This window comes from Anopheles nili, chromosome 3 (genome assembly GCF_943737925.1).
Source record: "Anopheles nili chromosome 3, idAnoNiliSN_F5_01, whole genome shotgun sequence".
Classification (NCBI taxonomy): domain Eukaryota; kingdom Metazoa; phylum Arthropoda; class Insecta; order Diptera; family Culicidae; genus Anopheles; species Anopheles nili.
Window position 1 is genome coordinate 21,684,437 of NC_071292.1, and position 10,888 is coordinate 21,695,324.

At 50.6% G+C, this 10,888-nt stretch overlaps 1 protein-coding gene and 1 non-coding gene across 2 annotated transcripts in view; both read right to left on the reverse strand.

The window, feature by feature from the left end:
• The window catches only part of LOC128727539 (neuronal acetylcholine receptor subunit alpha-7-like), a 47,589-nt gene extending 36,909 nt beyond the window's left edge, over nucleotides 1–10,680 (reverse strand). Inside the window, exon 1 of the mRNA XM_053821461.1 lies at nucleotides 10,530–10,680. Within this exon, the coding sequence (XP_053677436.1) occupies nucleotides 10,530–10,680 (151 nt within the window). The remainder of the gene's footprint in view (nucleotides 1–10,529) is intronic.
• Nucleotides 8,580–8,651, reverse strand: Trnap-agg (transfer RNA proline (anticodon AGG)). The gene has a single exon. It is a non-coding gene; the product is annotated as a tRNA-Pro (tRNA).
• Nucleotides 10,681–10,888: the final 208 nt, after the last annotated feature.

A 10,888-nucleotide genomic window follows, 5' to 3' on the forward strand; every position in this document is an offset into this window, starting at 1 on the left:
AACGGGGCGAAAGGATGCCGTAGCCTTCAGGTAGCAGAAACATGTGCATTATTAAATACAACCCGTCTCGGGGCTCACGAGGAATCACGGCTCAACGACTCAGACCTCGCCGCGCCGTGCCATCATGCCACTGTCCCACTTTGGCCAAAGGGGTGAAGGTGGTTGAGAGGGTTGAGAAGGCAGGTGCCACACCGTGGGTGGTGTGTGTGTGTGTGTGTGTGAGTGAATGGGGTTTTATGGCCTGTCTTTTTCTTTGTACAAACATAAACTCCATCTCCAACTCCATTTTAACTTTCTCGGGCCCGTGGTGCGGGAGTGGGTGAAGGAGGGGGCGAAGGGGGGGGAAGAGCCCTGTCAGAAGGCGGCTAAAAAACTGGCCCCATCTCATCGGGCACCCAGGCCGCTCATTGGGACCGGGTTCGGGTTGAAGTCATTACTTACCCCAGAGGGTGGCCCGTTTGTGCCGGCTCTCGAGCTCAAACCCGGGGATCTTTTCCACCTTTCCGAGGAAAACCGTTTTCCTGGCGCCGCGCGTCGGGTTTTGAAGGCCCAGCGGCGTAGTATCGATTTGGGTGCCGCTTTTGCTTACCGTATTAAAACCCGCCCGCGTATGGTCGGCGAAGGAAGAGCTTTTTTGTGATTTTTAAGTAGGTTTGTGGGAGTGTGATTTTTTTGTCTGTTTGTTTGTTAGATACATTACACTTATGCTTGGTGACAGGACGGCCCGAATGTTCCCAGTACCCAGTAGGCTGCGTAGAAATGGCGGCTTTTCAATGGCCATCGAACCATTGATCCGGTCCGATTAGAAAGGCTTAGCATTAGAAGGCTGCCGTTCTGTGCGTCTTTTCGTTAACCGTCTTTTTCACGCCGCGTGTAAGGACTCTCTCCGTTGTAATGAGCAAGAGCAAAAGCTCACCCACGCAAAATGAAGAGCGACCTCACCGCTCGCATGCTGGAGAGGAAAATGTGAGGAAACAAAATGGGTGAGCGTGAGCGAACGAACGAACGATTTGGGAGCCCACAGAAAGCAGATCCAATCAATGCCGGCTGGAGCGCGTGCACGCCGAGAGATGAGATTAAAAGGCAGCAAAAGCCTCCCACCCTCGTGGCACGAGATGAGGTGAGCTTTAAGAGACCCTTCTGGAAGGCTCCCTGTGCTATCGTGCTTTTGGGAACGAAAATTAAACGCCACCACAAGCATGCTACGGCACGAATCCTTGCGCTCCTGTGGAATCGTCGGCTTTAAGTTGCGGTTGAGTCGAGCTTCTTTTCTTTTCCTCTTTTTTTTTTTGGGGGGGTCGCAACATCCAACGCACGTCGTCGTTCCGAGGCGCCCGCAGGGTGATAGAAGCTGTCGACATTTTCGTCGGAAATTGACGTGACCTTCAGTGGTGCCCCTTTTCAGGTGGTGGGGTGGCCACCCGCGAGAGGGTGCAATTTTTATTGAATTTATGCGATGGCGCACACTCCGACCGGATGGCGCTGGGAGACGTGATGAAGTTCTTTAAGCAGAACAAGCCCTCCAATGGGGCTAAAGCTCGATCAAAAAAAAAAAAAAGCCCGTAAATAAGCGCACCCGATACAAAGTGTCATTGTTGGGTCACGCTATTGGGGGTGCTCTTACCGATCGAGCTGTTATGGGGGGAGTTAGTCCTTCGGAAAAGCACAGGCTGATATCGGTGGGTGGGATTTTCCTGTGGACAATCTCGGTGGCAAAAAAAAAGTAAGCAACAAACTTGAAGCCTCCGTCACGTCACCGCCCAGTCACGGTCGGCTCCATCGACAATGATTGATGATGGTCATTCATTTTAATACCCCCAGTCTAAAGTGCACGGACGCTGGCTGGCGGCTTGGGACGAAATCCTTGCGCGTTATGCAACTCGGATCGATGACTGGGATTATTCCCATCCGGTGCGCCCGGTTTTGCAGCGCCCGATCGGGGTGGCTAATCGGTTTGCTTTGTTTCGGAAACGGATCCAGGATCCTGCCCGCCCGGAAGGAAGTGAACGGATCTGTTCTGGTGCGAAACCAGCCCCGTTGGGTGGTGCAGGCGTGTGTTGTGGATTGATACACTGCGTTCAGAAGGACGAACCCGTTGGACGAGAAGTGCCATTGTAAAGACAACTCGTTTATTGGTCCTTTTGTTCTGGCTCAGTTCACCCAGGGCTTTCCAACATACGTTCCACAGCATAGGATCTAAGGCTGTGAAGCTTGAATACAGTAATTGTAAGAGAGCTGGTCCGACGATCAAGTTGAGTTTTATTAATTGCTAACTGCGTCTTTAGACCGAGTCAGCTTTGAATGAACCGATTTAAAACAATAATCACCGGCTCGTCAAGTTCCGTGGGAGACAAACAGATAGTAGCTGTTGGATCATGTCCATCCATCTTTAGCCTCGTAGCTCTATCACTATCTGAGCGATAGTTAAGCACTTTATGGTCAGTAATTCTGTGTGACATCGTGATGCAACGTCAGATCTCACCAGCTCCATTACTGGGGATATTTAATTCATTGCACACTATTCAACAGAATCGTCCACAGCATTCTGTAAAACGTTATTCCACACCGTAACGCAACCGGATAGAGTTCCCCGGCGGTGATTGTGTACCTTTTCTAGCTTCTTCATCTGCTTTCACCTTCTGTTTGCTAGCTTCAACAAATAAACCCATTTAGAACCCCTTACGCAGTCTACCTAAGGCGTGGCATTGTGCGGTTGCTGGTGAATTAAATTCTTCGCACGTCCTTTCGCACCGTCCTTCTGAGCATGATTGAACCTCAATTCCCATGTGGGCTGTCAAAGGCTCAATCACGGCTCGCTTGTTTGTGCCTCAAAAGATGCTCGAAAACAATTTGATCTAAATTGAGCCCCAGCGTACGCGCGTTTATGAGTGCACTTTAATAAGAGACGATCCGTCCTTGCGTGGCGTTCTGCCAGAGCTGCGTCGGCCACTAAACTAGTGGCCTCACACCCGAGGCTCACCTATCACAGTGATCCCGCTCGAGTGGATCGATTATCATTTTTACACGATTAGCTCGAGCCCCTCATGAATGGGCATCGGCACGCGAGTGGTCATTATCAGTCGCAAGCCCTCGAGCGCCCTGCAAAGAAGGAACGTGTGTCTTCGCTACGCAACGCTGCGCCACCCATGCGTATTAATTATGATGTAGCAAATGAATAAATAGAGCGTGTAATGCAATTAATTGCACGAGGCTATGGTGAAAGTGGGTGATGGGAAGGGAGGGGAAGAGGAAGGGAGAGATGGCAAACAAAGGGAAAGGAGAGCAGCCCGCAAGGACCTTCCATTGAGGTCCTTTGCGAATCGACGATTAATGCCAGACTGCCATGCGGTCTGGGGCCTCAAACTGTGATCCCTCGAGAGGGCGGAAGTGAAAAAGGGACACTTCTTTTACCTCTCGCAGCGTGTCACCGTTCGAGTTATGTCCCCAGAACCCTCCCCCCCCTCCCCCCGCCTCCCCCTTGCCACAGACTCACGGACTCACCGGACGACCTCGGACGAGCTAGAGCCGTGCCATCGTGTTGATTAAATTTGTGCCAATTTATGCACATTACCTAGGCGTGCGGGGCGGACTAGGTGGGTGGGTAAAAAATATGGCACCCACACCACCCACGGGCTGCACAAGACCACCCCATCATGCTGGTGCGCTTGCACTTGCACCGCTGCAGGCCCGCACATCGAAGCGAAGCGAAGCGAATGCCTCGCAGGCGTTGCGGCTAAACCACATCGCGCGCCCTTGCAAACCGGGGCGCAGCTGCGGCCGGAAGACAAAGAAGCTGTCCTTCCTCTCTGCCCACTACCCCTTTCCCCCTGTTTCCGGTCGGTGCACACATCCACAAGCCAGTGCAGCGTCGACCGATTGCAAAAACGGCCATGTTTTCCAGCGCCAGCGCGTGCATTGTGCGCTCCAGCTTCCCGATGGAAGATGCGATTTCGCACAGCAAAAGCCCTTCCCACCGAAGGACGAAAGCAACACTCCCACACACACACACCCACACACACACACACATGCCTGGGAGTGGGGGAAAAAATATATAAATGTGAAAATAAAAAGCGAACACGATTGTGTGAAAAAGCCCTCCCAGCCGTAGCTCGGTCGGGTGCATATTCGGGAAGATTTCCCGCAGCGGGTTGCATAGTTTTATGATTCCGTTTGTTCGTTTTATTATTGTCTCCGTTTTTGCCCGCCCCCCGGGAAACCACTTCCCCATCCCTCCTCTACTTCACCCACGGGCTTCCGGTGGCCGCATTCGGCCCACTCCGGTGGCCCACTTTTGCCAGAAACGTTAAAGCTTTCATTAGTTAGACCGAAGCGACGAGGCAACGGTCGTCCTTGGTACCGTGGGTTCGTCCTGTCGCACAACAATTGCCAACGGGGTTTGGGAGGAGGAAGAAAGGAAAAAGAAAGCACTGGATAGAATCTGGCATTGGCAACGGGGCTGTTACAAGGTGATTTTTTTTTGCTTCTCCTTGTAGCTCCCGTTGGAAGGATCCTGGGGCGTGGGCGACATACATGTACTTTTAGCATTTAATCCGTATTTTCGTATGCATGTTCTAGCCGTTTCGGGCTAGAAGCCAAATGAATATATGGCTTAAATCGAGTCGCCACGCGAGAAAGGTACCTTTTTGTGAAATTGATTCTGCTCAGAGCTTTACGGATCTTTTTAAACATAAGTTCTAAAGTAGAACTATACGCACGTGAGAATGTAGCTTATTACATGGTACATAATATGAATCTTTTTCTGGCTTCAAGCGATAAAACTTTTGCTTAAAAAGGTACCACTCAACAAAAAAGAAGCGACACTCTAATTCAAAACTAAGCATCCTTTAGATGTATCACGTAACTCACGGACTCTAGGAGGCTGATCCAGCTGGAGAACCCGCTGGAAAATAATCTCATTTGTCACGTTTATCACAAAAAGAGAGATTTTGCTGGGAGTTATTCTTCGATAGTAACAGGAGATCATGCTTCAAGGAGACTGTACGCGTTTGATCTAATCGAAGATGGGGTTGTCTCGCTCCCACAGCGATCAGATGACTCTCACACATGCACTGATAAGTCGATCGGAAATGATACTTCCATTTCATGTTCGAGAACTATAATTGGATGCAAAAGCTGATAACCCAATGGTTGTTTCATGTCAGTAGAAAATGCCCAAAAAAACCAATACTAATGAATTTACTAATGCAACCGCAGTGTCGATGATGTCCAAGAAAGGTAACCTCTTTTTGTCATGTGATCCTGTTACAAATCTCAACAGTTAGCTCGTTTCGTCCCTTTTAGGTTTCATGATTGTTGCATACATTAAGGCGCTTGAAATTTGCAAACATTCAAATCGCAGGATAAAACGAATTTGTGAAGATTGAATATACCAACTTTCTCTCTCTCTCTCCATTGTAATTTTTAGCGGTCCACTACAAGTCATGTAGTAATGCTCAGCTAGCCCCAAAAGCTGGCCACTCGATTACTGTTTAAGTGGGCTTTAATTCTGCACCAAGCCACGGGGCAATTTTCGGCGCTGGTGGCACAAAATAAACAGGACCTCACATCGTCCAGCCGTGCCGTGCGACACTATTCGAGAATGCGAGGACGAACGAACTCGCAAATAAAATGCTACCACCCGCAACCGAGCGTTTGCGGTAGAACCACGCCGCCCAACTGGTCGTGGCCAGTTGAAATTGTGTTGGCAAACCGACACCGGGCGCTTTCCACGTTCCGCGTGAACCACCCCCAGGGGTTTGTTTATGTTTTAATTATTTTAATGAGCGCACCGAGCACACGGCGCGGCACGGCGTTTCCGGCACGCCAGCCGGTTCCCATCCAATCGTTCTCGCAGCAGCCAAACGCTGCACTTGGTGGTAATTGTTCCATAAATGTTGTCGCTTCCCTATTGGCACCGGGCGGTGGTCTTAAATCGCACCCATCGATTACCGGCCATAATGGACCCGGAACGCGCTCACGGTGGCATCGGTGGGTTCTGCATCGCGTGTGCACTGGTCCGTTACACAACCGTGCGTTTTAAAATGAATATTAAATAACGTCCGCCCAACGCCGGGGGTGGACACTCGAGTCGACAGGACGAAGCAAAGGCTGCCCGGGAGCGATTGCCATCTAATGAACACGTACCACACGCGCCCATCCGGACCGAATGTCCCCGTCGGGAGGGCTTGGGCACGCGTACGTGAAGATAAAACAACGCCCTCCGGGTGCTCCGAGGCACTGGACGTGGCAGCACGTCCCTCCAGGATCCGGGTCGGCTGGCAAATGAATGGGATGACACAATATCCGGGTGTACGGAAAGGACGACCGGGCTTTCGGCTAATTAAGATGCCTTACTTGCCGAGGACACCCTACGCAGGATACCCAGTTTCCGTCCCGGTTTCCGTCCTGTTTGCGGACGCATTCTAATGTGTCCATTAGGCATGTGGCTGCCGGTGTGTAGGAACAGGAAAGAAAAGTCATCGTGGAAAACGACACCTCCCAGCATACCTCAAAGCTCGAATTCCCGCTTTAAAAGGTTCCCCATTTTTGTGGACGTAATCTCACACGTCGGAAGTTGCTCGCAAAGAGCTTACGTACGCCACACGGCCAAAGCCATGCACGGCTCGTTCGTGTTTTTCACCGCAACTGTTGACAATGTTAATATCCCGCGTGGTTTCGCTGGCCACGTGGCCCGGCCAAATGTAAGCAGCCTCCGGTTACTCTAAATGGCAACAAATTGCCCCAAAAAGGGACCAACTACCGGCTTGCTTCGTCGAGCGAACGTCAACTGCAGCGAACAATGCCGGTGGCAACCGTGGCAAATTTGTTTGCACAAGGTGTGGCGAACTTGGTCCTTACGGGGCATTTGTGGAGCTTTTGCGACAATAAACGGTCACAAAGTTTCCGTCGCTCGTTCGTGCTCGCTCGGAATGTTTTACAAGCGCTGCAACTATTTGGGAGCAGAAAATGGAGTGCAACTTTACCGACGGTTCGTGTTGGGGATTTGTTGCTTCGATTGTGCGCCCCAAAAATGCACAAATTACGCCCATTTAAGTGCTCTCGAATGGCACACTCTTGTGACCCCCGTTCCGTCAGCCAGGGCTTCAAAGTTGATGCAAACAGGAAAAAAACAACAACAGAGTATAGACATGTGTGTACGAGAGCGCACTCCAGCGTGTAAAGTGGCCGGCCGATAAAAGGGGCGATCTAAAGGGCCGGTTCGAAATGTGCGAGTGTTTTATTGCCTCCCCTTTCGACCACACGCCTTCTAGAAAGCTCTTTCTAAAAGCTCCGGAATCACGGCAACCACTTCGTCGTCGATGATGCCGATGGATCCGTGTGCCATTATAAATAGCTCGATGTGCCACTCGATTGGACCCGATCGGTTTCCTTTTCTGCATCGAGAGTGGCAGGAGTGGCCCGCGGTCCTCATAAATCCACTCCGGCACGTCCTTGTTCTTGCCGATTAGCCTCTTGGCTCGATGCCGACCAGCCAGGCCGAGCCTATTGAAGCCATCCGATCTGCTCATCCAGCTATCCGTCTGCTACGGACAGGGGTTGGAATTCGAAGCAACAGGAAGCCACCGGCCACCCATTCTCCTGTTGCATTCCGAGGAAAAGCGCACGAACATTCCAGGACTCGCCGACGTCTTCCTGGGGGGCGGGCGGTTTCAGTGCTGGCAGCGTTCCAGACGTTCCCCGGGAGCTATTCCCGGGGCTTTCGGTTGGCGTTGGACGGACGTATTTTTAGCAGATTGCAGCCAATCGTGCACAAATAAACAACTGGGCCAGGTGTTCGTACGCTTTTCTCCGGGTTCACGTCCTCGTAATGGCCGCCCTGGGTGTTCGCGTATTTATTGGCCCTTCTTTTTTTGTTTTGCTCATCACTCCTCCCAAAAACACCCCGTTCACACTGCTCACGTGCCAGAACAATCCGTGGCCATTTGGAGGCGGGTGGAGCATTAATAATGAAAGCCGAACGTCATATTCGGTGAGCGTCTCCTTCTGAGGGATGCCGATTTTTTGCGCCCTTCCGATGACATGCGCAACCGGGGTGCGGCTCCGGACGGGCTTACCGCATGAGTATTATTACACCGGGGTACAACCGGGGTGCCATGAATAAGTAACGAATCCGTTTAATGGACCCTCGGCTGACGGTGGACGAAAGCCACCTTGCAAACTGGGTGGTGTGTAACGTGATACTCGCGCCGACGCGCTGGAACCGGTCTGGGATGGGTGGATCGTCCCTTTTTTTCCGTACGGGGTGGCCAAACCGAGCGGAACAACGCGTTGAAAGGTGTTCCCGGGCTTAGCGGTTGACGTAAGCAGGCCCACTTTTGGGCGACCACAATGGTAAGCTCTCCAATTTGTCTTGGCTGGCCACATTTTGCAGGATGTGTTGAAAGGAAGCAGTGGTGATGAGGAAAAAAGTCCACAGTTGAACGCGCGCTGCAATATGCTTTAGATAATATGTATAAAAAGAATACACCAAATTATTGCACACGGCGTAAATGTGATTGCATTTTCTTCCTTTGTCGCTGTTTTGTACAGTAAAAAAGTTTAGGTTGCTTCAAGCAGGTGGGCTCGTCCGGGATTTGAACCCGGGACCTCTCGCACCCTAAGCGAAAATCATACCCCTAGACCAACGAGCCCGTTGAATGAACCGACACTGTGCACGCAACAAAAATTACCGCTCTCACATGATACGGTGCGTTGAAAATGAGAGAGTGAAACAACAAGTGAGAGAGCACTTTTTCATTTCGCGGCATGCATTTTCTCATAACCACCGGAATGGAGGAGAGCGTTTGAGAGTGAGATGAGCACATATCGTTCTCTCTCTCATTCTCACGTACGTTTGCATGTACAACAGCGACGATATCGTAAGGAGTTTGTAATGTTTTAATGTTTATAATTTTATTACACTCACGCTATGTTTAATGTAATATACTTTTGAACCTGAAGCAACCGATTACGTATATTTGTTGCACGTTTTAGGCAACGTTCTGTAAACTCATATTGCAGAAGAGGGCTACATTCCTAGCGTGATTTCTTTCCTAGGAAAGTATTCAATTTTTCGATCATCTTCACGCGCAACGCATCTACACGTGCCCTATCTGCTGGATCCGTGTAAAAGTTTTGCAAGCCCACCAACGAGAAAAAGATGGTTTTGCTCCGCTCGTGATCCAGCTGGTTGTTCCGTTCGGCCTGCGCGTGCAATTCTTCAAAACCACCGATCGTACCAAACTCTTGGGCACTGTCGCGAAGTGCATCGAAAAATTGCACCAAAGGATCCACCATACTCGCGTCAGCCTGGTACGTATCATTCACGAGCCGCACCATCTCGTAGCTTCCGTTCATGGCACGGTACGTCCGGTTGGCCTCCTCGATGTTCCCAGTCTGGATGTACCCCACACAAAGTGCCTCCTGAACCCTCCGGCCAGCTGCCCTTTCTTGCTCCAACAGACGTAGGTTGTCGTTGAGCCGACGCTTCAACTCCTGCAGGCTGTTACGCAACTTTTCGAGCTCCACCTGGAACCGCTGTTCGGAGTCCCGCTCGAGGTTGTCCACTCGGCGCAACATATCCGTAAGCTCCTGCTCCTGCTGAGCTTTCAGCAGCTCGTACTCATCGACGGGTAAGGACTGCTGCATGGTACCAAATCGCGAGACCACGTCCTGAATCGACGTCCGAAGCTCGCGCAGCTTGCGACTGCATTCGTCTGTCGGTTCAATCCCGGGGGCGGTGGCCACAGGACGCTTCCGGGATGCTCGTCGGCCCTGTACCAGCTTGGTAAGCTGCACCAGTTCATCTACCTCAGTCGAGGATATGACACACTCCGCGGCCGGAGCGAAAAACTGGCGCTTGGGCCGAATCCCGCCACTAACTGCGGCCACCAACGCACAGATCGCGAATAAAATGGTCGAGTTCCGCATTACTACGCCTTTTAGGAGCGACTGACGAGTGTCGGAGAGACTTTAACAGCGGAGTACGTCGATAAGAACAGCATAAGGCGTGTGTGCAACTGATAACTTCAATTCACTGCACAATCAGCAGCATAAGGGAGCATAAAGAAGATTGTGGCAATCGGATTCGCTTGCTAGGGAATCCCCAGAATAGTCGTGGTTAGAACCACTACAATGTAACTGCAAGTCAATCGTATGAATCATGGAAATGAGTAGAAATTTAATTTAATTAATTTATCTTAAACAATCTCTCATGCTTGGCTCAGTACAATTTACACACCCATTTATTTTTGATTTTTTCCAGCTGAGCTATGCAGCAAATGCTGCACAAAACAAGATGGAAAATTAATTTCAGAAAGCTGTCACGTTATTTTTCAGGTTAAAAACCGATTGGTCAATTTACGACAATGTTTGTACTTCCTTACAAATTTCAAAACTAATTCACTGCAAAAAAAATCACCTACTGGACTCTGGTAACGTACACCAGAGATGATTTCATCCCTTCCATCAATGCTATAACACACATCATACATAAAATGCAAAAAAGAGTATAAAAAAGAAGTACTTACAGATCGAGGAGTTCGCTATCAACATCAGCACGATGATCCACTTGTATATCCGCAGCTGTTTGTAGCACTGGAAGTTGTGATACCGATTCAGCATAATGATTTTCGATATCATCTTGATCATCTTGATCACGATGATCAGTATCTTCTTCATCGGGTTCGAGATCGGGTCACACGTCGGGTCACTTCCGTCTCGCCGCCGTCTCGCGTCTCGTCCCCCCCGGGTCCCTGCCCGGTTACGTCACTGTTCCGTGGGGTGGATGTGTGTGTGTGTGTGTGTGGGTGAGCGGGACAGGAAGGTGGGAGAGGGCTCCGCGGGTGGTTGCGGCCGTTGGTCCCCGAATGGCGGGCGTGTCCACTCG